At 48.5% G+C, this 22,428-nt stretch overlaps 3 protein-coding genes across 5 annotated transcripts; 2 read left to right on the top strand and 1 right to left on the bottom strand.

The window, feature by feature from the left end:
* Positions 1 to 136: 136 nt before the first annotated feature.
* On the top strand, positions 137 to 11,796 carry pcf11 (PCF11 cleavage and polyadenylation factor subunit). The gene is made up of 16 exons (XM_035624429.2): positions 137 to 735; positions 2,953 to 3,078; positions 3,347 to 3,535; positions 4,491 to 4,763; positions 5,576 to 6,558; positions 6,689 to 6,863; positions 6,977 to 7,385; positions 7,509 to 7,652; positions 7,743 to 8,947; positions 9,238 to 9,304; positions 9,479 to 9,743; positions 9,841 to 10,024; positions 10,514 to 10,669; positions 10,793 to 10,885; positions 10,965 to 11,000; positions 11,097 to 11,796. The coding sequence occupies exons 1-16, from the start codon at positions 517 to 519 to the stop codon at positions 11,343 to 11,345; spliced, it is 4,773 nt and encodes a 1,590-aa protein (XP_035480322.2). The 5' UTR covers positions 137 to 516; the 3' UTR covers positions 11,346 to 11,796.
* Positions 11,797 to 12,276: 480 nt separating this feature from the next.
* ccdc90b (coiled-coil domain containing 90B) lies at positions 12,277 to 15,124 on the bottom strand. 2 transcript variants are annotated; one of them, XM_035624572.2, is made up of 9 exons: positions 14,951 to 15,124; positions 14,486 to 14,611; positions 14,240 to 14,343; positions 14,058 to 14,159; positions 13,357 to 13,398; positions 13,207 to 13,278; positions 13,077 to 13,130; positions 12,847 to 12,961; positions 12,277 to 12,756 (listed from the first exon to the last, which is right to left on the bottom strand). In XM_035624572.2, the coding sequence occupies exons 1-9, from the start codon at positions 14,997 to 14,999 to the stop codon at positions 12,701 to 12,703; spliced, it is 720 nt and encodes a 239-aa protein (XP_035480465.2). In that variant the 5' UTR covers positions 15,000 to 15,124; the 3' UTR covers positions 12,277 to 12,700. The 2 variants fall into 2 exon arrangements, with proteins under 2 accessions (XP_035480465.2, XP_035480466.2); XM_035624573.2 differs by having other exon boundaries at positions 14,486 to 14,605; positions 14,951 to 15,117.
* Positions 15,125 to 16,166: 1,042 nt separating this feature from the next.
* Positions 16,167 to 21,631, top strand: alg8 (ALG8 alpha-1,3-glucosyltransferase). 2 transcript variants are annotated; one of them, XM_035624475.2, is made up of 13 exons: positions 16,167 to 16,302; positions 17,368 to 17,446; positions 17,536 to 17,729; positions 17,850 to 17,959; positions 18,063 to 18,130; positions 18,247 to 18,373; positions 18,907 to 19,010; positions 19,344 to 19,464; positions 19,713 to 19,852; positions 19,999 to 20,138; positions 20,242 to 20,339; positions 20,515 to 20,587; positions 20,737 to 21,631. In XM_035624475.2, the coding sequence occupies exons 1-13, from the start codon at positions 16,214 to 16,216 to the stop codon at positions 20,960 to 20,962; spliced, it is 1,569 nt and encodes a 522-aa protein (XP_035480368.1). In that variant the 5' UTR covers positions 16,167 to 16,213; the 3' UTR covers positions 20,963 to 21,631. The 2 variants fall into 2 exon arrangements, with proteins under 2 accessions (XP_035480368.1, XP_035480369.1); XM_035624476.2 differs by lacking the exon at positions 16,167 to 16,302 and adding an exon at positions 16,309 to 16,482.
* Positions 21,632 to 22,428: the final 797 nt, after the last annotated feature.

Below are 22,428 nucleotides of genomic sequence, written 5' to 3' on the forward strand. Positions count from 1 at the left end.
TTTATTTTAGTTCATATGTCGATTTGCCCATGTGAGACTGTGACATCCTTCGCCTCAATGTTGGATATTTGAATACATTTGAATACATCCCACTGTTACATAATGATTCATATGCACAGTTTGGCTGATGTGTCCATATCAGTGAAGAAACTTCTGCCTCATGTCGTTGTGCTGACAACCGGCCCGCGTTACGCAACAGCAACTTCACCCCCTGCTTCGACGCGATTGGCTCGCTCGTGTGGCTGTCATCCCGCACAACCAATCGGAACCTGAACCTCGCGCCGGGCGGCTCGCGCCGGGCCAATGGGGCCGCACTGACGTCACGGGCGAGATAAAACGGCTTTCTCGTGACGCGCGCAGAAGTTCACAGGCGCCATCTTACGCGCAGAGAAGACGAAGAAGAAGAAGAAGAAGGAGGACGACGACGACGACGACGGGCGGCGGCGGCAGGAACAGGAACCAACCGCCCGACGTCCTCACCGTGTCCCGGTGTGTCCCGGTGCCCGCGGGGAGTGGATGGACTGCCTGCTGCTCGGCGGCCATGCTGCAGTGACGGAGGCCGCCGCCGCAGCGCTCAGCTCAAAGATGGAGGACGCGTGTCGCGAGTACCAGTCGTCGCTGGAGGACCTGACGTTCAACAGCAAGCCGCACATCAACATGCTGACCATCCTGGCCGAGGAGAACCTCAACTTCGCCAAGGATATCGTCGCAATTATTGAAGCTCAAATCAGCAAGGTTTTTATGAATATAGAATACTTTTCATTGATCAGATGCTCGTGTCGTGTGTGTTTGTAGCGGGGCCCGACGGCGACGCGCCAACATGGCGGCCGCTTGCGACATGTCAGCCGACACGTGACCTCGTTGTTGGCGACTCTCACGTCGCGTATTAAAGTGGAAAGATCGACTATATATCTCTCTCTATTCATATATCTATATAACAAATCAAAACTCGCTTTAAAACATCACCAGCTGTGATTTGGTTCCAGCGGAGTGAAGATCCACCGTAAAGTGCAGAAGGAAGAAGCTGGATCTCACGTGATTTCATTATATTTACACGACATACAACCGAACAGTTTAATCCTCAACACTCACGAACCCAACCAGTTCTACTGTAAACGACTCGTCTTCTTTGTTACAGACACATGCAGTTGTTGACAGTGTAGAAGTCCAACTTCCTGCCACGTTCTGAACAATGGGATCAGGAAGTTGATCCACTGGAACTGGGACATTCCGCTGTTACACTGACAAATATACAGCGAACCGTAATAATTAAGAAAGAGGAAACATTAAAGAATGAAAAACCAACAGATACGATTTATTAAAGTTCAGTTCTTTATTCCTCCCAGATGGGAAACGTCCTGTAGTCAGAACAACAACAACAACAACAACAAGTGACAGGAAACAAAAGAACGTGAATATTTCCTGCAGAACACAACAAATACTTGATATTATATCATTTCAAAAATAATAAGTTACACGTGTATTGCAGACAAAGGAGGTTGCGAGTGTTCATTTAATCTTTACATTTCTTCAAATCAGATACTTGACGTAGAGAATTTGTTTGAGGTTCAAGTCAAAATGTATTTATATAATAAAATACATACGACGCAATGTGCTTCACGATTAAAGGCAAAAGATCACACGACAAAAAACAACAAAAGGTATTACATAAAAACAAAGCAAAGCATTAAAAACAGGAAGTACAACAAGGCAATACAAATATTAAGACTTATTAAGAATCGCACGTCCCTAAAAGCTCGATAGACACTGTTGTGGACACCAGGACATTTAATCTTGTCTGTTGTAACGGGGCTGATTAAAGGCGCAGAGCTGCAACAATAAAAATACGACGCTGAGGCAGATTTGAATCAAATGAAAGATCCTGGTTTGATCCATCACCAGGAAGCAGCTGTAGAGAACCAAACTCTTACGGTGGATTTTGACTCAATGTCACGTCACCCACGACCTCACATGTCTCCACTGGTCTTAACCTGTTGTTATTAAAATATTTCTCGGTAGATACACGACTGAGCGCAGGAGACGTCGTCCTCTTCCATAGAAATGATTTTCAGTCACCAGCTTCCTCTTTGGTTCACTGATCGGATCCGATGAAAACGTTTCTCTGCTTTTTAATTATCCTCACAACTGAAAAATGTCATTTGAATGGTTAAAAATATGTTATAATAAAAAATGTGAAATGTGCTTTTTGTCATTTTTTATTTCCCAGTGTAATTTATTGGTGCTTTTTACATTAGCGTGACACGTTGTGGGGACGAGCAGCTGACGAGCTGCAGAGTTCAGTCACAAGACTGCTGGAGTGTAAAGTTCTGCTCCTGGTTCCTCGCGAGGTTCTGAGTGATTTTAAAACGACCGAGGGAAGAAAAAAACCTTCCGACGGGTAAAAAACTCATTCAGAGTCTGAGTGAATGAAACTTAAACTGGCCCACGTGTCGACTGGGTAAAGTACAAAGAGGTTCATGGGAGAAGAACCCTCTTTGGAGGTAACGGGCTCCAGAGGACTTTTTCTTTTTCTTTTTTGAAACCCCCTCTGACTCGGGAGGATCTGAACTGACTCGCTCTGAAGACGACGGATTTTTCTGGATATTTTCTTGATTTTTTTGGGATTCATCCGTGCAGATGATAACTGAGCATCTGGGTGTTTTTCACCGATGTACATTTTGATTCCAGACTGAAGAAACATCATGTTCCGTGGACTGATTTCCCCTCCACGTAATCGGATACATGAACTCAAAAAACTATTCCAGATATTTTTCCCACTCTTTTGGGGACTTTTTTCAACTTTTTCAACTTAATATTTTTCACACGGCGGGTGGCGAGGGGCCGGAGAGAAGGGGGGGAGGGGGGCAAGTTTGTAATCATGATGATTCTGTTCTGAAATGTTGCTTAACCCTTGTTGTTTTCTAAACTTGTCGAGTTCTCTTATCGCAACAGGCCCCAGCTGCCGAGAAGCTTCCCGTTTTGTACTTAGTGGATTCCATAGTGAAGAATGTTGGAGGAGAGTACCTTGCTGTGTTTGCTAAAAACCTAATCACTTCATTTATATGTGTCTTTGAAAAGGTACAGTTCTCTTTGCTGCCGTTAAGCTTTTGATTTATAAAATGAATCACTTCCCTCCTGTTTGTCTCGTGTGTCGTCTCCTGCTTCTCTGTGTACACGACGCTAAAAAACACACATAGTCCTGTTATTAAAAGTGTGAATGAGCTTTTTCTTACGATTAACTTTCAATGTTCAATTTCAAATCATTTCTAAAAGATGGTTTTGCTCTTGATTTGTCACTTGTGAGTGTTTTGAGGCTGTTGGACCAAGTCATGTCCTCTGTTCGTAGGTGGAAGAAGTCACCAGGAAGAGTCTGTTCAAGTTGCGCTCCACGTGGGACGAGGTGTTCCCTCTGAAGAAGCTGTACGCGCTGGACGTGCGGGTCAACTCCGTGGACCCGGCGTGGCCCATCAAGCAGCTGCCGCCCACCGTCAACGCCAGCGCCAGCATACACGTCAACCCCAAGTTCTTGAAACAGGTACGTACGGAGCGGCGGACGCATCGGAGCCGAGGGCTCGACCGATACCGATTTCTACTAATCCAAGAGACTTAAAACTGATATTTGTCTGCGGTAAAAATGTGTCAAAAGGCGTCAAACTTCTGAGTGATACAAACTCTTAACACAGAACTTTGATGAAATGTCTTCACGCAAATGTTTTCCGTCCTGGTTCGTCAACGGTGGAACGAGCTCCTCATCGACATCATAATACCTTTTTGTATTATTAATTAATATTATTTTTACCTGTTTGATAAATGGTTATGTACTCTATTGTATAGCAGCTACAGTGAATCGATTTGTAATCGACTACTAAATTAATCTCCAACTATTTTGATAATTTGTTAATCTAAAAAGTAGTTTTGATGAAAATTCTCTGATTTCAGCTTTTTAAATGTGAATATGTGCTGGTTTCTTTGCTCCTCTGTGACAGCTGTAGCTTCATGTTGGAGTTTTGAGAAACACAATCAGCATTTTTCACAATTTTATGAACCAAACTAATCGATTAAACAAGAAAATAATCAAGTTTAATCGATAATGAAAATAATCGTTAGTTGCAGCCCTCTTGATTCTTGCACTTTAGTGTAATATCTTCATGGTTGAATGCACTGATTGTAAGTCGCTTTGGACAAAAGCGTCCGCTGAATGAATGTAATGTTTAGAGCCACAGCTAATGATTATTTTCATTATCGATTAATCTGTTGAATATGTTCTTGAATAATCGATTAGTTGTTGGTTCATAAAATGGGTTAAAAAATTATTTGTTTCCACAAACCTCAACATGATGTTTTGTTTCATCCACACAACAAAGATATTCAGTTTACTGTCACAGAGGAGCTGGGTTAGGGGTTAGCTACTCAGGTCGACTAAAGAACTCAACTAAACAACACGAGAACATTTCTGACTTTGACTTCCTGTTTGTCTCACGAATCCCCAGTCTGAGGATGCGTCCTCTCCACAGCCGGTCCCGTCCAAACCGCCTGCAGCAGCAGCAGCAGCAGCAGCAGCAGCAGCGCCGCCGCCTGCGCCCAAACCGCCTATGCCTGCGCCGCCACCTGCTCCCCAGGCGACCCCCGCCGCTGCCGTCAGCAAGTCCACCGTGACGCAGGAGCAGCTGATCCGGCAGCAGCTGCTGGCAAAACAGAAGCAGCTTCTGGAGCTGCAGCAGAAGAAGATCGAGCTGGAGCTGGAGCAGACCAAGGCACAGCTGGTAGGACAAACCCTGGGCCGGTTCACCCACGAGATCTGATCCCAGATCTGGTTGTGCTTATGTGTTGATGACACTGTATCTGCAGATCCTTAAGTCACAAAACTCACAAAAGGTGTTAGATCTGAACATGATCACACTCGTGACGTGTGAACAGAGGTTCAGGAATCAGAAACAATTTTTTCTTCATCACGACAAACACGGATCGTTTGAAATAAAGTCCGACAGGAAACTGACCGGACGTGACGCAGCTCACTAATGTTGACGAGCTACAAAATCCTTTAAATGTTTTTATTTTAGCTGTGATGTGTTTGTCGGTTTTCTCACAAGGACAGTCTCCTTTGAGACGTTTTATCTGTCGTCCTTGTAAAAATCCAGAATCTGTGATGATGTAAACTCACTTAAAGATCCAGTCACGGTTTAAAGTATATAAAAACTATTTTTTTACCCCAAAAAGTTTTTTAAAAAAATCTGTGAAATGTGTCTGCTACACTGGAACGTTTCAGAGTCTTTGCCTCACATTTGCATATTCAACAGCGATTCGTTTTCTGTATTTGTGACGTACCAAATCTAGCTAGAACAGGATTTCAAATTGCAGAGCAGTGAAACAAATCTCCTCCTCCAGGAGAGGAATGTGAAAACACCAGATACAAGTCACTGTAGTCAATGTCAGAGATGTTAGAGGACAGACACAGAATAAGGGGGGACTTATATGACGTCACACTTTAGACTGATACTGGACCGTGATTGGCTCAGACTAGTTTTGATGTCATAAACTCTGCCTGTAGGCACCTAATTGTTGAATGTGTCTGCAGGCTGGTGGATTTACGTTGACGACGCTGACTCCCGTCTCCACTTCGGCCCCGACCTCCATTGCGCCGAAGCCCGTGGGCCAGACGGCCCCCGTGGTCCGACCCTGGATCCCTCCCCAGACTCAGTCAGACACCAAGCCGTCCACCAGAGACCCCCGTCTGAACCGCAGCGGCCCCCCGTCCGCCGCCCAGCCCAAAGAACAGCCTGCTGGGAAAAAAGGGAGTCCCCTCGCGACGAGAAGTCCCGCTGTGACGCCCGAGAAGCGACTATCGGAGAAATCCGCCCGACTGGATAAGGCCCGGGTCCCGAGGAGAGAGGCGCCGGAGGAGAAGCCCAAGCCCAAGTCTCCGTCTCCGATGGCCAAAAGTGTCCAGAGCAAAAACAAACCGCCGGAGGTCGAGAGTCAAAGGTCGGCTGATGGTCCGAAGAAAGATCCCAGGTTGAAGAAACGGCCGCAGGACAAGAGTGGCGAGGCCAAAGACGACGAGGTGAGGGAGAAGAAGAGATGCACCGATAGGAAGGAGAGGGAAGAGCCGGCGGTGGCAGAGACGCACAGGTTCAACAAAGGAAAGCTGGCGAACGGCTTGGTGACCAAACACGAGCGCGAGGAGGCAGAGAAGCCGGAGTTCAAGAGCGGAGGCAATGCCCGGACGCACGCCAGGAAACGCACCCGCTCCCGGTCGCGCTCGCCCGCCTCCTCTCCAAAGAGGAAGGACAGGCGGTCGCCCAAAGGCAGAGCCAGGAGCAGCTCACCCTCCCCATCGCCGTCCCACAAGCCAGGCAAACCGCGAAGGGTCCGTGTAGACGAGCCGCCGCACGGCAAGCCCAGCCGAGAGGACCGCCTCCTGCCCAAGAAGAGCCAATCGGAGAGCAGGAGGTCGAAGAGGCCGGCTGAGGACCGACACTCGACCGAGTCCAGAGACTCTCACTCGCCTCGAGGCCACGACGGCAGCGGCTGGAGGAGCGGCTGGGAGGAGAGCAAACAGTGAGTCGCCGACATCACACATTAGATATATTAATCCTCTGATAATGATGATAATAATAAATTCTGTACTTTTTCGACGGGTTGCCGTCTCAGCAGCTTCCTGTTTGTTAACTGTGTGTTTCCGCCTCAGTCTGAAACTGTTGGACGACTCTCACGCGAAGCCTGGTCCGCCGAGACACAAACCTCACGGGACCCCGACTCGGCCCGCCACCCCCCGGACCCCGAAGCACCGCCTCAGTGTGGACGCCAACCTGCAGATACCGGAAGTCCTCAACTCTGCCTCCAAGAAGGACCTGCTCCGGAGGGTACGTCACGGCACGCCATCCGTCAGAGAAACGTAGAGAGGAAATGAAAGTGTTGTTTTACGTTAACACTTTTTTCACCTTCTTAAAGTTGTGGTCTCTGTGTTTCCCTTCAGGCCAGTAAGCGTCTGGAGAGCGGGGAGATTTCCCAGGAGGAGTTCCTGAACATGGCCCACCAGATCAAACACTTCTTCCAGTACCAGGAGGAGAAGCAGCAGCGCTCGGAGAACTGGGACGGCGCTACCGACTTCCTCCCCAAGAAACAGCAGCCGCTGCTGGCTGCGCCCGTCTCCTCGCAGACGCGCCCACACAACACCATGGACGCAGCAGAGCTGTCGTACTATGAGCACAAGTCCAAGCTCAGGAAGACGCAGGTCACCCACCGGCTGGCCGGAGAGGAGTGGGAGAGTGAGGAGAATCTGGAGGACGCCGACACTGCGGGACCGGACGAGAAGACGTGTGTCGGCCGCAGCGCCGGACATCCGGTGCCACACAAGTACAGCCGGGCGCCGCGGGACAGACCAGGTGAGCCGAGCGAAGAGAGATCCATATCAAAGTAGAGCTGCAGTGAATAATCGGTAATGTGATCAGTTAAGTCTGTCTCGCTACACGTGTCTGACGGCGTCCGTCGGTTTGTGACTCCCACAGTTGAACGGCGGAGTAAAGAGCGGGAAGAGTCGCGGCCTCCGCTCGGCCCCATGATCGAGGAATACAATCACGGCCAAGAGTTCCCCACTCTGAAGTCTTTGCCGGGCCTTCGCTTCAGGAGGAGAGCTGACCCCCGAGAGTCCAGTAAGTCCGCTGCCGCCGCCACGACACGTTCAGCTGTCGTCAGTGAGAAGAAGCGTGAACGTCACACAGTTTCTTTTCTGTTGTTTCCAGGTGAGAGAGAGTGGAACTCTCCGCTGACAGAGCGACATCGCTTCGACGAGCGCGAGGAACAGAAGAGCGGGTACGACGCCCCGCGGAGGTACGCCGCCGCCTCTGTTGACCCTCGGAGGCCGGAAGGGGCCCCGCCCTCGGCCACGGTGGTCCACAGGAAGTGTCCGAGCCCAGCGGGCCTGGACGCCCCTGCTCCACGGTTCGAGCGCGAGCGTCTGTCGCCTCTACACCAGAAAGACCCGTCTGAGATGAGCCCAGCTCCACGCTTCGAGAGCCCCAACAGCGAGCATTCGGACGACGGGCCCCTCAACCCTGACGCAGCCCCTTCTCACGTTCTTCCTCCCCCCAAATCCATCCTCAAGCCGCCGGTCCGCAGCGGACCGCTGGCGTCTGTCCTGCAGCACAGCAGCTCCCCGGGACACACGCCCCCCCGATATGAGGGGCCCGAACACATGGGCCCCCCCAGACCCCTCCCTCCCGGCTGGTACGAAGACTCGGCACAGTTCGACGGGCCTCACCACCAGGGGCCCGGCAGATTCGACGGCGGCAGACCGCTTCATCACAACTTACCAGAGAGGTTTGACGGCCCTGACGGCCCCCACATGCCTCACGGCCCAATGAGAGGCGGAGACGGAATGGGCCGGTTTGACGGTCCCCCTCACCCTCAGGGCCCCGGGAGGTACGACGGTCCCATGGGACAACAGCCCCCGGTGCAGTTTGTGGGGCCAATGCAGCACTTTGACCCGCCACGATGCTTTGACAACAACATGGCTCCCGGTCCTGGACCAATGGGCTTCCAGCAGCAGCGGCCCATGCGCTTCGACGGCCCCCCGAACCAAATGGGCCCAATGAGGTTCGAAGGCCCCGGCCAGCTGGGTCCCAGGTTTGACATGCCCAACGTATCCCATCAGGGGGGGCCCCCTCATTTTGAGGGCCCCCCCAGGTTCACCCCCCAGCATAGTTTGCAGCCTCCCATGAGGCCGATGGCCCCGTCCGTGTATGACAACCCCATGGCCCCTCAACAGAACTTCAACATGGCCCCCCAGCCCATGAACCCTCAGTTCCCTGCGGGGCCGATGGCGTTCCCGGCGCAGCCGAACCTGCAGGCAGGAAGCTACAACATGCAGCCGGCGCCGCCGTTCAGTCAGCCCGCCCCCTCCCCCTTCTACAACCCCGCTGCCCCCGCCGTCGGCATGCAGCAGCCGGTGAGTGACAGCTGTCAATCAATCACTGGCATATTCAAGTATTAATATTTGACATTTTATTTTCCTTTTTACATTACTCTGACTTTTCACCATTACTGTTACTACTACTGCTGCTGAGTTTCTGTTACTAAGCAACCGGCTGCAGAGGAGACAATCTACTTTCTGTTTACACCTGAGTGGTCATGTGATTTGTCCGTGTTTTATCAGAGCAGCGCGTTCGTCGTCTTCTTCAAACATCGAACATGAAAACTCTGTTTATGAACCTGTTGATTGAATCTGTTTGTTTTCAGGTGAACATGATGGGGAACATGAATGCACCCTTCCTCACGCAGAACCCTGGACCTTTCACGGCTCCGAGTGAGTTTTCCTCATGTTGAATTCATTGAGAATCATATTTGCGACTGACAGTTGAAAACATGAACGTCCTCGTTAGAGATGAGAAACGTTTTGATGTGATCAATGAAAGTCAACGCGGTGAAAGGCGGAGTCTGTCGTCGACCTCTGACCCTGTGACGGTGTTTGTCATTGCAGCGCCGCAGCTCGTCCCTCCAGAGAATCACTTCGGTCAGGTCGACGTCAACGACCTGTTGACCAAACTCATCTCCACCGGCATCATCAAGCCTTCGCTGCCAGACGCCGCGCCCACGCCCGGCAACGCAGAAACTTCGCCCGCTGCTCCAGCAGCAGCTCCTCCTCTGCCGGCGGAGGAGGAGGAAGAAGAGGAGCAGGAGGCAGAGGAGGATGAAGACCAGGACCTCCCCGACCTCACCAGCTTCACCGTGGACGACATGAAACTGTGAGTAAAGGCGACTAACACACAACGTTTTACTTAACTGCTCTTCTGATGACTCATCGCACACACGCCTGTTTGACTCCGCCCCGTCCTCCCTCAGGCGCTACGAGAGTGTGGTGACGAAGCTGTACTCGGGGAACCAGTGTTGTCTCTGCAGCATGAGGTTCACTGCCGCGCAGACCGACCTGTATGCCGACCACCTGGACTGGCACTTCAGACAAAACCACGCCGGCAAGGTCGCCGGCAAGAAGATCACACACCGCCGCTGGTACTACACACTCAGGGTGAGAACACACACACACACACACACTTCAAACAGCTGGAGTCGTTTTCTTTTGCTCGTGAAGACGTTTGTGTTCTGGTCTGTGGAGGACTTCCTGTTTGTCTCGCTCTAAATGTAGCATCGTTAGCTCGGCCGCCTGCATAGCTTACTGGTTAGCTTTGTCATCGACATGCAATGAATCCTGGGAAAGTTTGGTCCCAAACTGACGTTGGACTGATGGACACATTGGAAGAAGCCTTGGAAATATGAAGCCATCAGTTTCAAATGCAGCATCTCAAGGACGATACGGACTTTACATGAAAAATGTATCCTGTTAATTGTGTGTGTGTGTGTGTGTGTGTGTGTGTGTGTGTGTGTGTGTGTGTGTGTGTGTGTGTGTGTGTGTGTGTGTGTGTGTGTGTGTGTGTGTGTGTGTGTGTGTGTGTGTGTGTGTGTGTGTGTGTGTGTGTGTGTGTGTGTGTGTGTGTGTGTGTGTGTGTGTGTGTGTCAGGACTGGGTCGAGTTTGAGGAGATCGCCGACCTGGAGGAGAGAGCCAAGAGTCACTTCTTCGAGAAGGAGAGCGAGGAGGAGGTGCAGAAGAGTCAGGCGGCGGCGAAGGAGAAAGAGTTCCAGAGCGTGAGGGCGACCAAGGACCAAGTGGGAGAGGTGAGAGAGACCAATCAGACACTCACTGAGCTCAGCTGGTGGTCAGAGTACGGTGGCCTGCAGGGACAAAGTTAGAGAACAACAGTTTCTTCATCTTTGTGTTTTGTTCTTTTCTTCCTGCAGTCGTGTGAAATCTGTCAGGAGCCGTTTGAGACGTACTGGGTGGAGGAGGAGGAGGACTGGTTCCTGAAGGACGCCGTCAGGGTCGACGACAAGGTGACGCACAACCGCACAACGACACAACAGCGCAACCACACGATGACAAAACCTTACTGATGTGCTTTTTCCTCCTCAGAACTTTCATCCTTCCTGTTTTGAAGATTATAAAAATGTGAGTAAATAAATATAAAACTATAAATCAATAATTCAGCCTAAACAATAGTGATGAAACCTTCACCTTTGACCTGCGGCTGCTTTGTCTCCTCAGACGCAGTCGTACGTCGACGTCACGCCGTCGCCCAGCAAGGTTGTGATGGACCACCCGCTGAGCGCCTTCATCAAGACCGAGGAGGAGGAGGAAGCAGCTCCCTGTGCCATCGCCGCTGCTGCAGCCGCCACCGCCGCCTCGGTCAAACAGGAAGTGGTGCCCGAGGCCGGCGAGCTCCTTGACGTGAAGAAAGAGGAGGAGGCGGAAATTTTAACAGACGATGTGCCAACAGAGGAGAGTGAAGTGTGACCTGCCGCTGCTCTCTGCCTCCGTCACCTCCTCCGTTTTTGCAGGAGCGGGTGTTTTAGCGAGCGGAGGCCGAGTCGGCGGCGGCAACGTCCTTGTCAATACATTTTTGTATTTGGATTCAACGCGACCATTTCAGGTCGTCCGTGTGTGAGACTCCACCTTCTGTTTCCGTCGGCTCGAAGCTGTAAATGATTTAATTTATGATTAAAGTATTTTTTGTATCTCTGGTGTAACGATGATTTAATCAACAGCTGATGTTTGCTTCCTGTTACGGTCTGTTCACACGTGGTCGATCGGGTTATTGATTAGTTGCAGGTGTTGAGTTGCTTCTGGCCGCGTTAAAAGGTAAGCATGGTCTGATTGGACAAGCGGAGGCTCCGCCCACTTCTTCAGGATCCGAGTCGTCATCTTTAGTTTTTCTCTGATCTTCAATAAACGAGTCTGAAACTTTTGTTTGTTTCTTTGTTTGTGTGAACAATGATTTAACGCTTTATTGTGGTTCAGGTTTAACAACTAAAAATAAAGTTTCAGTGGATTTAAACTTCTGGTCTGGTCTTGTTATTCCTCAGTCGAACAATAACTTTATTCCTGTATCAGTGTTCACAATATGATCATGAGGCTTTATACTCTTTTGTACTTCACAATTCAGAGAAATTGAACAAAGTATTAAGTATCCACTGCACACTATCAATTCCAATGATCAATGTCAGTAATGAAGTCAGAATCAAGTTTTCCTTTAATTCAATAGGTGAAAAATTACAGATGTGAGAAACTGACGAAGTTCGATATTGCCGAGTGACAACTAGAACTGATCAAATGTACTTTATGAAAATGTTCGTCTCTTGGTATAGATTAAATGTAACTGTAGCTGTTCATTAGTTGCTGATCATTTTATAAGTCAGAAATCAACTCAACTCAAACAGCAACAAAATACAATAAAAACATTTTATTAAAACATTGAAAAATACATTTACATGATTTTATTCCTCTAAATGGGAAATTTCAAAGTACAAATACTCTGACTTTGTCTCCACTTAGTACTGCTCAGGTACTTGTACTTCACTTGAGTATTTCCTGTATACTGACGAAGATATTTAAAATAAAAGTAAATATACACAGCTGACAAGATACATACTTCCACTGCTGATATGTTGGAGAATATTAAAGTACAGTGCAAATACTTTAACGATGTACTGATATACAGTACGTGAGTAAAATCCCTTTAGTATTTACTACAGAGTAAAGTTTCACTACAAGACTTTTACTGAAGTAAAGGAGTGATTCTGCTTCATGTTGCTGACGTCTATTACTCATGGTGCTGGTCCAGGTCCAGGTCCAGGTCTCACTGGGACCCTTCACCTCATCACTCGGTAAACGCCCAGAGCGATGGCGAGGCAGGAGAACACTGTCGCTGAGGAGAAACACGACAGAATAACAATGAACAAATCACTGATATTACTGAGTGTGCGTGCGTGCGTGCGTGCGCGCGTGCGCTCGTTACCTGCCAGGTATCGGACCGTCTCCAGTTTCAGCGACTCCAGCAGAGTTTTGAGCGACGCCACCTGCAGGTCGATCTTCTTGTTGATCTCCATGTTGTCATTCTCCAGGTCGATTTTCTGACCAATGAGACGCAAGGAGACGTCAGGTCAACCGGCACGGTACAGTAGTGTCACAGTATTACAGCAGCATTACAGTGGTATTACAGTAGTATTATAGTAGTATCATATTCACCTTGTGATGAAAGTCTGTCGTTGTCTCCATCAGCTTCTTCTCCTGATCAGTGAACTGACAGAAAAACATTAAATGGGCTGCGATGCGTTCACTGACTGATGAAGTGACTGTGATGTGTTCACTGACTCACCATGTCAGACATCCTGCTGCGCTCCAGGTTGATGTCCAGTTTACTTTCTGCTCTGACTTTCTGACTCTCGTCCTGAACAGAGGTGAACAGCTGATGAAGAAACGTCTCGGAGTCGTTGATCAAACATGAAAACTAACGTTGATAAATCACCTTGATTCTGGTCTGCAGCTGCTCCAACTCTCTTCTCATTTTCTGAAGGGAAATACAGTTAAAACAAACTTCACTCACATGAACGCAGCTTGATTTAGGCAACGTGTTCTGTTGTGTCACGTGTTGTGTCACGTGTTGTCACGCGTTGTGTTGTTGTGTCACGTGTTGTGTTGTTGTGTCATGTGTTGTGTCACGCGTTGTGTTGTCGTGTCACGCGTTGTGTTGTTGTGTCACGCGTTGTGTTGTTGTGTCACGTGTTGTGTCACGTGTTGTGTCACATGTTGTGTCACATGTTGTGTCACGTGTTGTCACGCGTTGTGTTGTTGTGTCACGTGTTGTGTTGTTGTGTCACGTGTTGTCACGCGTTGTGTTGTTGTGTCACGTGTTGTGTTGTCGTGTCACGCGTTGTGTTTTTGTGTCACGCGTTGTGTTGTTGTGTCACGTGTTGTGTCACATGTTGTGTCACGTGTTGTCACGCGTTGTGTTGTTGTGTCACGTGTTGTGTTGTTGTGTCACATGTTGTGTCACGTGTTGTCACGCGTTGTGTTGTTGTGTCACGTGTTGTGTCACGTGTTGTCACGCGTTGTGTTGTTGTGTCACGTGTTGTGTTGTCGTGTCACGCGTTGTGTTTTTGTGTCACGTGTTGTGTTGTTGTGTAACATGTTGTGTTGTGTCACGTGGTGTGTAACGTGTTGTGTTACCATGTTTTCAGAGCGCAGGTTGGCGAACTCGCTCTTCTCCAGGATCACCATGTCCTTCCTGATGGCGTCTAGATGAGCCATGATCTGCTGCATGGCGATCTCCTGAAAATCACACACGTGAGGAGACGACTCTCTGTTGAACGCCTGCTGCCCCGACCTCTGACCTGTGACCTATGACCTACCTGGTGGGACTTGGTCACCATGTCTTTGTAGACGATGTCCATGTTCGCCGTCGTCAGAGTCACCAGAGCTGAAGCGATCAGCTCGGCCTGACGCTTCTCAAAACCTGGACAGAAAGAAAAAAGAAAAAGGAAAGAAAAACGGGCTGAAATCAAAACGCCAGAGACATCCCGTTTCCACGACAACCAGCCCCGGACCCTCTGACCCTGTGATGAACTTCCTGTCTGGGCGGAGCTCTGTTTCCTCACCGCTGCTCTCCAGCTCCGTCACCATGGCGTGGGAGTCGAACGTGAGTTTCCGCTGCTCCAGGGGCGTCAGTTCAACTCTTCTCAGGTTAAAGGTCGCCACAGGTGCTGTCACGTGGAAATCTGTGTCTCTCTCACACACACACACACACACACACACACACACACACACACACACACACACACACACACACACACACACACACACACACAGGCGCACACACACACACACACACACACAAACACAAACACAAACACACACACACACACAAACACAAACACACACACACATGCACACACACACACGATCCTTCATTTTATTTACAATGAAAACTCAGAATTACTGAGTTTACGAGCCGACCCCTGAAGTAGTCTTATCTGGTTAGAGTTTGATCCTGAGCAATCCTCTCCAGGAACTAGACCAGGACCAGGACCAGGACCAGGACCAGGACCGGGACCGGGACTCACCTCTCCACGTTCCGACCCGCCGGAGGTTAAACCGACGCAGCGCGTTCATCCCGGAAGCTGCTGTGTTTACACGTTTGTTGAGTAAAAGTCAGAAGAGGATCACCACGAACAGACTCTGACCGGAAACAGTCTGACAGAGGCCTCCTTCAGGGACCCTAGGAACTCTCACAATCATCGCTGTCGCTGTGAGAACAGCCACAGATGATGACACAGCGCCCCCCCGTGGTGGATGATACATCTACTCATGTATTGTTCAGCACTTTCAGTATTTCCACTACAATTAATAATTATTCAATAATTCTAATCCAATAAAATTACACTAATTTTTATTCCTCACCCTCCTTTCTGCAGGGATCGTGATTTAATAATAAAAAACAAAACGACACAAAACGTGAAGAAGACGTCAACAACCCCCACTGAAAACAATAATTTGTTCTGATTCAAGCGCATCATGACTCAGTATTAGTAGCAGCCACACAGACAGTAGGAACGACATTTTAATAGAAATACAACAAACACTGAACAAAACCCATATGAGGGGCCTCACTGTACATTTTCTTTGGGTTAATAGGAAATGAAATTGCAGAACAAAATTACAAAGCAGGCGACCAGGAAAAGACAAATTGACATCACAGTGAACATTACACAACAGAAATCACGGGAATGATAAAACTGAAAAATTGACAAGCCTTTGGCAAAAACAGTGGGGGAAGGAAAGGAAAGGGAGATGGTATTACAGAGTGCAAAAGAAAATGGGAGAGATGAGAAGTACAAGAAGAAGTGGAAAAGGAGACAATCATAACAAGACTCAGATTTGGACATACCGGACTTAATGGTACACTATTGAAAAACGGAAACATAACTCAGGAAACTGTGACAAAGAGGAAACAATAGAACAAATCATAGTACACAGTCAAAAATATGGGACAGAGAGAACAAGACTCAGAAAGATCAAGATGAAACTGAATATGTTGGACATGGAACAGCAAGATTCGCAGAATGACTGTTACAGTCATTTAACACAGAACCTCAGGGAAATAAAGGTGTGAGGGAGAATCTCATCATATTGTACGTTTTTTTTGTTTTTAGTGATTCTGATCCACTCTCACTCGTTTGTTTTCTTTGGTTGGTTTTAGTGTCTATATAAATAATAGCGTTGCTGATCCACACTCACCACTTGGTGGCGGTAATGCGCCATTTCGTCGTTTGTCAACCGCCAAAGAAAAGACAGAAGAAGAAGAAGCGGTCACCAGCCCGGGTGTCATGGCGGCTGCCGCGGCGGACAGCGGCCGCTGGTTCGCAGCTCTGTCTCTGGGAGTTTCTCTGCTCAAGTGTCTCTTCATCAGCGCATAGTGAGTGAAGACATCTCGACCGACCGAGAGCCGCTGCGTCACTTCACCAGCTGCTCGTTGAGCCTGTTAGCATCCGGCTAACAGGCTCAAGACAGAGAAGAGACGTCTTCAGATAAAGCTTTAATTAAACACTCACGTCAACAAGTGTGTGTGTAGATGTCGGGGGGAGTTTGTTGGAAGGTAATTCGACGTGTTGTCGTGTATTTAACTTTACTCCGAGCACGACGTGTTGTTCCCTCCCGGGCCGCGGAGACGATCCGCCACTAGATGGCGCCGTTTGGCCTCTGAAGTTCGTTTTGTCGCTGAGAGGTGACGTTTCACTCTGTCGACCTGACGTCACTCTGTCGACCTGACGTCACTCTGTTGTGGCAGATTTAACTAGATTTGATTCAAAATAAAAAAAATCTGGTGGGTGTTGCCGCCAAATGTGCAGCATGAAAAGAGATGTCTGCTGCAGAAGCTTCAATATCTACACAACCGACAAGGTACAGCAACAGATGGTTCATCTGAAGATGAACTACGAAAACCTCAGCGGCTTCATCAGCATGTTTCAGTGTTTCATGATTCATATGTAACAGTAACTTACATCTGGATCATATTCATACGCTTCTTCTACTTCTTCTTCTTCTGATTGAATCGTTTACGTTCGTTCATGACACGTCATGTTAAATATCGCTGCCGCAATGAATTGTGGGCTGTTTCTCCTTCCTCTCACATAGGAAGCTCCAGTAATAATACTTCCAGGTCATGTTAATTTAGGAAACATCCAAAGACAATTTGACAATGTGACCTCACCCCAGGTGTGTGACAGGCAGGGACACATCCTCTCAATAGTTACCGGAAGTGAGCAGCAGCGCATTAGAGTAGCATCAGAATGGATCAATGGACCGTCTGTGTTGCACTTATGAAGGGCTCTAGTATGGATTACTGTTGTTACTGTCTGTGTAGCGCTCCACTCACAGTGAGTTCAGGTTGTGGTGCTGCTGTCCACTGAGCTGCACATGGACTGTAGGTCAAATACAGACAGAGTGAACCGTTGTTGATCTGCTGTTGTGCGTCTGTCAGTCATTCCACAGACTTTGAGGTGCACAGGAACTGGTTGGCGATCACACACAGTCTGCCGGTGTCGCGCTGGTACCACGAGGTCAGTACCAACTTCTGCTGACACGTCCTGACCAATCGTTTGAGCTCCACGTGTCCTGTTCCTCTATGATCCTTTTCTTTCTTATGTAGAACACGTCCGAGTGGACTCTGGACTACCCGCCGCTGTTCGCCTGGTTCGAGTTGGGCCTGTCGCACGTGGCCCGGCACTTTGACAGGAACATGCTGCTGGTGGAGAACCTGAACTACGCCGGCCCGTCCACGGTTCTGTTCCAGAGGCTGTCGGTCGTCTTCACCGACCTGGTTTTCGTCTTTGCTGCCAGAGAGTGAGTCACGTGCCTGGGTCCCCCTGCACTGTGTAGCTCGTCGGCTTGTTGGCATCATGTCTGACACTGACGGTAGCAGGCTGGAACACTTGATGCTGATTGGCTCCTGTCATCGCCCAGGTGCTGCAGGTGCGTTCAGGAGCAGAAAGGCTCTCGGGACGTCTTGACGCGACCGCCCTTCGTCCTGGCTGTTCTGCTGCTCGGCAACTTCGGCCTCCTCATCGTCGACCGTATCCTTTTTCGCTCCGACACCTCACCTGCAGCAGGTGGGCTCGCCTCAGGGTCTGTCGGCATGACGACCTGGAGAGAAACTTCCTTGACGTTTTCTCTCAGACGTTCATTTCCAGTACAACGGCTTCTTGTTCGGGTTCCTGCTGCTGTCGGTGGCAAAACACCTGCAGGTTCGAGCGTCACTCGTCAAACCATCGTTGTGGTTTAATGTTGTTTTGTTGAATCTTAATTTATTTTATTAAGAAAAAGAAAAGATCATTTCAGTCAGTGTTTGTGTGTTGGACAGTCTCGGCACCTGCAGGGGGCGCTGCTGTTCTCCATCCTGCTCAACCTGAAGCACATCTACCTGTACGTGGCGCCGGCCTACGGCGTCTACCTGCTGAGGAGCTACTGCTTCACCCAGGACAACACAGGTCACGCACGCACGCACACACACACACACACACACACACACACACACACACACACACACACACTAATTTCAATTTGTCTCAGTGAAGATGTTACGATTATTTGAGGGCTGATGTCGACAGTAGGGACTTAACTGATTTTGACACCGATAAACTTTATTTTTGTATATTTTTTGAAACAATTCCTTGACTTGTCACCGTAACTACTTTTTGATGGACGATATATTTCTTTCCTGGAAATTTTTTCTAATAACCGATATTATTGTCATTTTAAGACCAGTTTGCATTTTAGGCCTTTTGTTTGAGTCACTGCTCCAAGTCAATAAAGTTAAATTTGTATTGCACATTATCTTAATGCTGTTTACATCGTGAGGTCGAGAAAGCACACAACAGGCGCTCCACGTGTCCGCTTGTCACCAGTCGTTGGACAGATTAGTCAGGATTGATTTTCATTTAACAAAGCTTCTGATCATCAACATCACATTTCCTCCAGTTTTTTAACCCTGAAGTTTAAACACTTGTTGTTGTGTTTTCAGACGGTTCTGTCCGATGGAGGTCGTTCAGTCCGCTCCGCCTCGTGGCTCTGGGCTCCATCGTGGCCTCGGTCTGTGCTCTGTCCTTCGGCCCGTTCATCATGATGGTGAGTGTCAGTGATCGGTCAGTTGCTCTCTGAAGTGTCACAGACGCACGAATGCTGAGTTCAAACCGAGTGCGATGAGAAACTCACGCGATTAAATTAGTTTGGCTGCAGGAACATTTGTGCAAATTCGTGTTATTGTTTGTGTTGTTTTTTTCGTCTAGTTTTTCTTCTTTTTTTTTGCGTGTAGTTTTTTTTTTTTTTTTTTCCGCGTGTAGTATTTTCACGCTTTTTTTTGCTTGTGTTATTTTTCATGTTCTTCGTGATGGTTTTTTGTGTAGTTTTTTTCACAGATCTGACAAACTGATGATGATGATGGCGATGTGTTTATTTCAGGGTCAGCTCCCTCAGGTCCTGTCCCGTCTCTTCCCCTTCAAGAGGGGCCTCTGTCACGCCTACTGGGCCCCCAACATCTGGGCCCTCTACAACGTGCTGGACAAAGCCCTGGCGACGCTCGGTGAGACTCCGCCCTCCTCTCGACACCACTCTACGATTGGTCGAACCTCAGTAGTGACGGACACGGTGTCGATCTGCTTTGTGTGTGTGTGTGTGTGTGTGTGTGTGTGTGTGTGTGTGTGTGTGTGTGTGTGTGTGTGTGTGTGTGTGTGTGTGTGTGTGTGTGTGTGTGTGTGTGTGTGTGTGTGTGTGTGTGTGTGTGTGTGTGTGTGTGTGTGTGTGTGTGTGTGTGTGTGTGTGTTTGTTCAGGCGTTCGTCTGAAGCTGCTGGAGGAGACGCAGCTTCCTCGAGCCTCCATGACGGGCGGACTGGTGCAGGAGTTTCAGCACTCGCTCCTCCCCTCCGTCTCCCCCGCTGTCACGCTCGTCTGCACTCTCCTCGCCATCCTGGTGAGTCGGACCAAACCAACTGAGCTCTGATCGGAGTGATCCAGTTGTACATGATATGTTACAAAGCAACAGCAGAAATAAAGTGATTATTAAACATGTAGGTGACATTCTTTTCTCCACCTCTCTCTCTGACTGCGTCCCTGAAGCCGGCGGTGGCGTCCATCTGGTGGCGTCCTCGCGGCGCTCGGGGTTTCCTGCGCTGCCTGCTGCTCTGCGCGCTTGGCTCCTTCATGTTCGGCTGGCACGTCCACGAGAAGGCCATCCTCCTCGCCATCCTGCCGCTCAGGTCGGCCATCTACACGCCACCTGACACAAGTATCACAGTGAACCGTGATGTCATCGCGGTCTTCGTACTGACGCTGTGTCTTGTCTGGTTTTCCTTTCCGTAGCATCCTTGCGGTTGAGAGCAGAGAGGATGCTGGGATCTTCCTGGTTCTGACCACAACAGGTCACTACTCCCTGTTCCCGCTGCTCTTCACGCCCGCAGGTAAACAGACACACACACACACACACACACACACACACACACACACACACACACACACACGTGTGATGCATTCAGGGAACCTACGCACTCGTGGGTTGATCGTTTTGATCCTGAGTGCCGCCGCTTCCACCTTCTCTTGTCACTCACTCTGTTTTTACTGCCTGTGTTTTTACAGAGCTGCCAATCAAAGTCGTTCTGATGCTAATTTATACAGTTTACTCCTTCACCGCCCTGAAGAACCTGCATAGGTGAACACACAACATACACACAACTAACAACACAACTTACACACAACATACACACCACTAACTACACAGCTAACACAAAACATACACACAACTAACACACGTCTCAGATCTCCTTCAGTAATCAGATTACTTTCTGACTGTCCTCTCAGCTCTCGGGGTTCTGTGCTGCGCCCCCTGGAGGTCGTCTACCTCCTCGGCCTGGTTGCCGTGGCGTTCGCCTGCGAAGTCATCTTCCCTCTGTCGCCATGGCAACAGAAGCTGCCCTTCCTCCCCCTGCTGACGACCTCGGTGTACTGCTCCGTGGGCGTATTTTACTCCTTCCTGCGTCTGTATGTCAGCCTGCTGAGGCCGGAGGAGAAGCCCAAACAGCCGTGAGGCGCCGCCGTGTCCCAGAACAGTCTCAGGTTAGATCCCCAACACGCCTACAGTACATCCGCCCTGCACCCTGAGCAAGGCACTCAGACACCGGCTGCTCTCTGTGCAGGTCTGTCAGGTGGGGACTCATCTTAACAAAAACTCCCCAAAACACTATAATGCTTCTTTTTTTTTTTACCATATTTTTCCTCCTTGGTTTGTGTCTGAACAAAGATAATTTCTGGGTGAAGAGGCGTCACTCTGTAAAGTTTCTGTTGTCCCAACAAGTGTCGCAGAGTGAGACGTCCTCTCTCCGGAGGATCACTTAGGAGTGGAAAAACTAAATCTCCATCTGTTACAGATTAAATCAGTTGATTCTGTATATCATTAATATTTAAAGTTTGGATCAATCGATCGATCTTCAGCTGCTGACTGAGTGTACGACTGTTACAGAGAGAATGAAACTCTGAGGATCCCGTCAGCAAACTGTAACTGAACTGATCACAGGTCAGAGGTCACAGAACTCGACACCTGTGACATCATCCCAAACCATCAAGTGGATGAAACTAGGGCTGCAACTAACAATTATTTTCATAATCGATTAATCTCTTGATTATTTTCTCAATTAATCGATCAGTGGTTTGGTTCGTAAAATGGTGAAAAATGTTGATCGTGGTTCTCAATCCTCTAGATGATGTTTTGTTTTGTCCAAACACCAAAGATATTCAGTTTACTGTCACAGAAGAGCAAAGAAAGCAGAAAATATTCACATTAAAGAAGCTGAAATCAGAGAATTATGACTTTTTCCCCCTAGAAACTACTTGAACCGATTAAATGATTATTAAAATAGTTGAAGATTAATTTAGTGATCGATAACTAATCGATTAACAGTTGCAGCTCTCGATGAAACAATGTTTTTTAATTAAAAGCCACATGGACCAAAGCGGAACTGAGAAACTGATGATGATGATGATGTTTGTTTTTCTATATTTTTCAAATTAAAGATGGAACTAAGTGAAAAAATAAATGAACGACCTGAAATGACAGAAACCGTCTTTGGAAACGTTTATTTAACGTCTACTAATGTCTACATCTGGAGGGGGCGGAGCTTATGACCTATACTGCAGCCAGACACCAGGTGGCGATCGTGATGATTTGACTTCACTTCAATCCGAGTTTCAATAAAAAACACAGTTGGTTTAAAAACTTTATTCATAAGGCAACACAAGACATAATTGGTCAGATTTGAACTATTGCACAATGAGAACTGTTAGTGTCGATGCTAACCTGCGGGTCAGATCTGACTGGACTGTAGCGACTATCAGTTTCAGCAGCTTTAAGGACAAAGTGGCCTCTTCTCCTCCTCTTCCTCTTCTTCAAACATTAAGTCCATCAAAAGTTTCTCATGATCAGTTTTATACTACGCAGACGCGTTCGCTCGCTCGCTTCCCTCCGTCGTCTCACCCGACACCGTATGAAAGTCAAAA

This window comes from Scophthalmus maximus, chromosome 2 (genome assembly GCF_022379125.1).
Source record: "Scophthalmus maximus strain ysfricsl-2021 chromosome 2, ASM2237912v1, whole genome shotgun sequence".
Taxonomy (NCBI): Eukaryota; Metazoa; Chordata; class Actinopteri; order Pleuronectiformes; family Scophthalmidae; genus Scophthalmus; species Scophthalmus maximus.

Bases quoted from the DNA above. Each gene is read 5' to 3' on its own strand.
- ccdc90b (XM_035624572.2), bottom strand. From the start codon at position 14,999: ATGAACGCGCTGCGTCGGTTTAACCTCCGGCGGGTCGGAACGTGGAGA. The intron at 14,612-14,950 runs GTGAGTCCCGGT...TGTGTGAGAGAG, and splicing joins GCGGGTCGGAACGTGGAGAG to ACACAGATTTCCACGTGACA. The intron at 12,757-12,846 runs GTAACGAGCGCA...GTTTCTCCTCAG, and splicing joins GACGGTCCGATACCTGGCAG to CGACAGTGTTCTCCTGCCTC.
- pcf11 (XM_035624429.2), top strand. From the start codon at position 517: ATGGACTGCCTGCTGCTCGGCGGCCATGCTGCAGTGACGGAGGCCGCC. The intron at 736-2,952 runs GTTTTTATGAAT...TTATCGCAACAG, and splicing joins TTGAAGCTCAAATCAGCAAG to GCCCCAGCTGCCGAGAAGCT. The intron at 6,559-6,688 runs GTGAGTCGCCGA...TTTCCGCCTCAG, and splicing joins GGCTGGGAGGAGAGCAAACA to TCTGAAACTGTTGGACGACT.
- alg8 (XM_035624475.2), top strand. From the start codon at position 16,214: ATGGCGGCTGCCGCGGCGGACAGCGGCCGCTGGTTCGCAGCTCTGTCT. The intron at 19,011-19,343 runs GTGAGTGTCAGT...TGTTTATTTCAG, and splicing joins TCGGCCCGTTCATCATGATG to GGTCAGCTCCCTCAGGTCCT. The intron at 20,139-20,241 runs GTCGGCCATCTA...TCCTTTCCGTAG, and splicing joins CTCGCCATCCTGCCGCTCAG to CATCCTTGCGGTTGAGAGCA.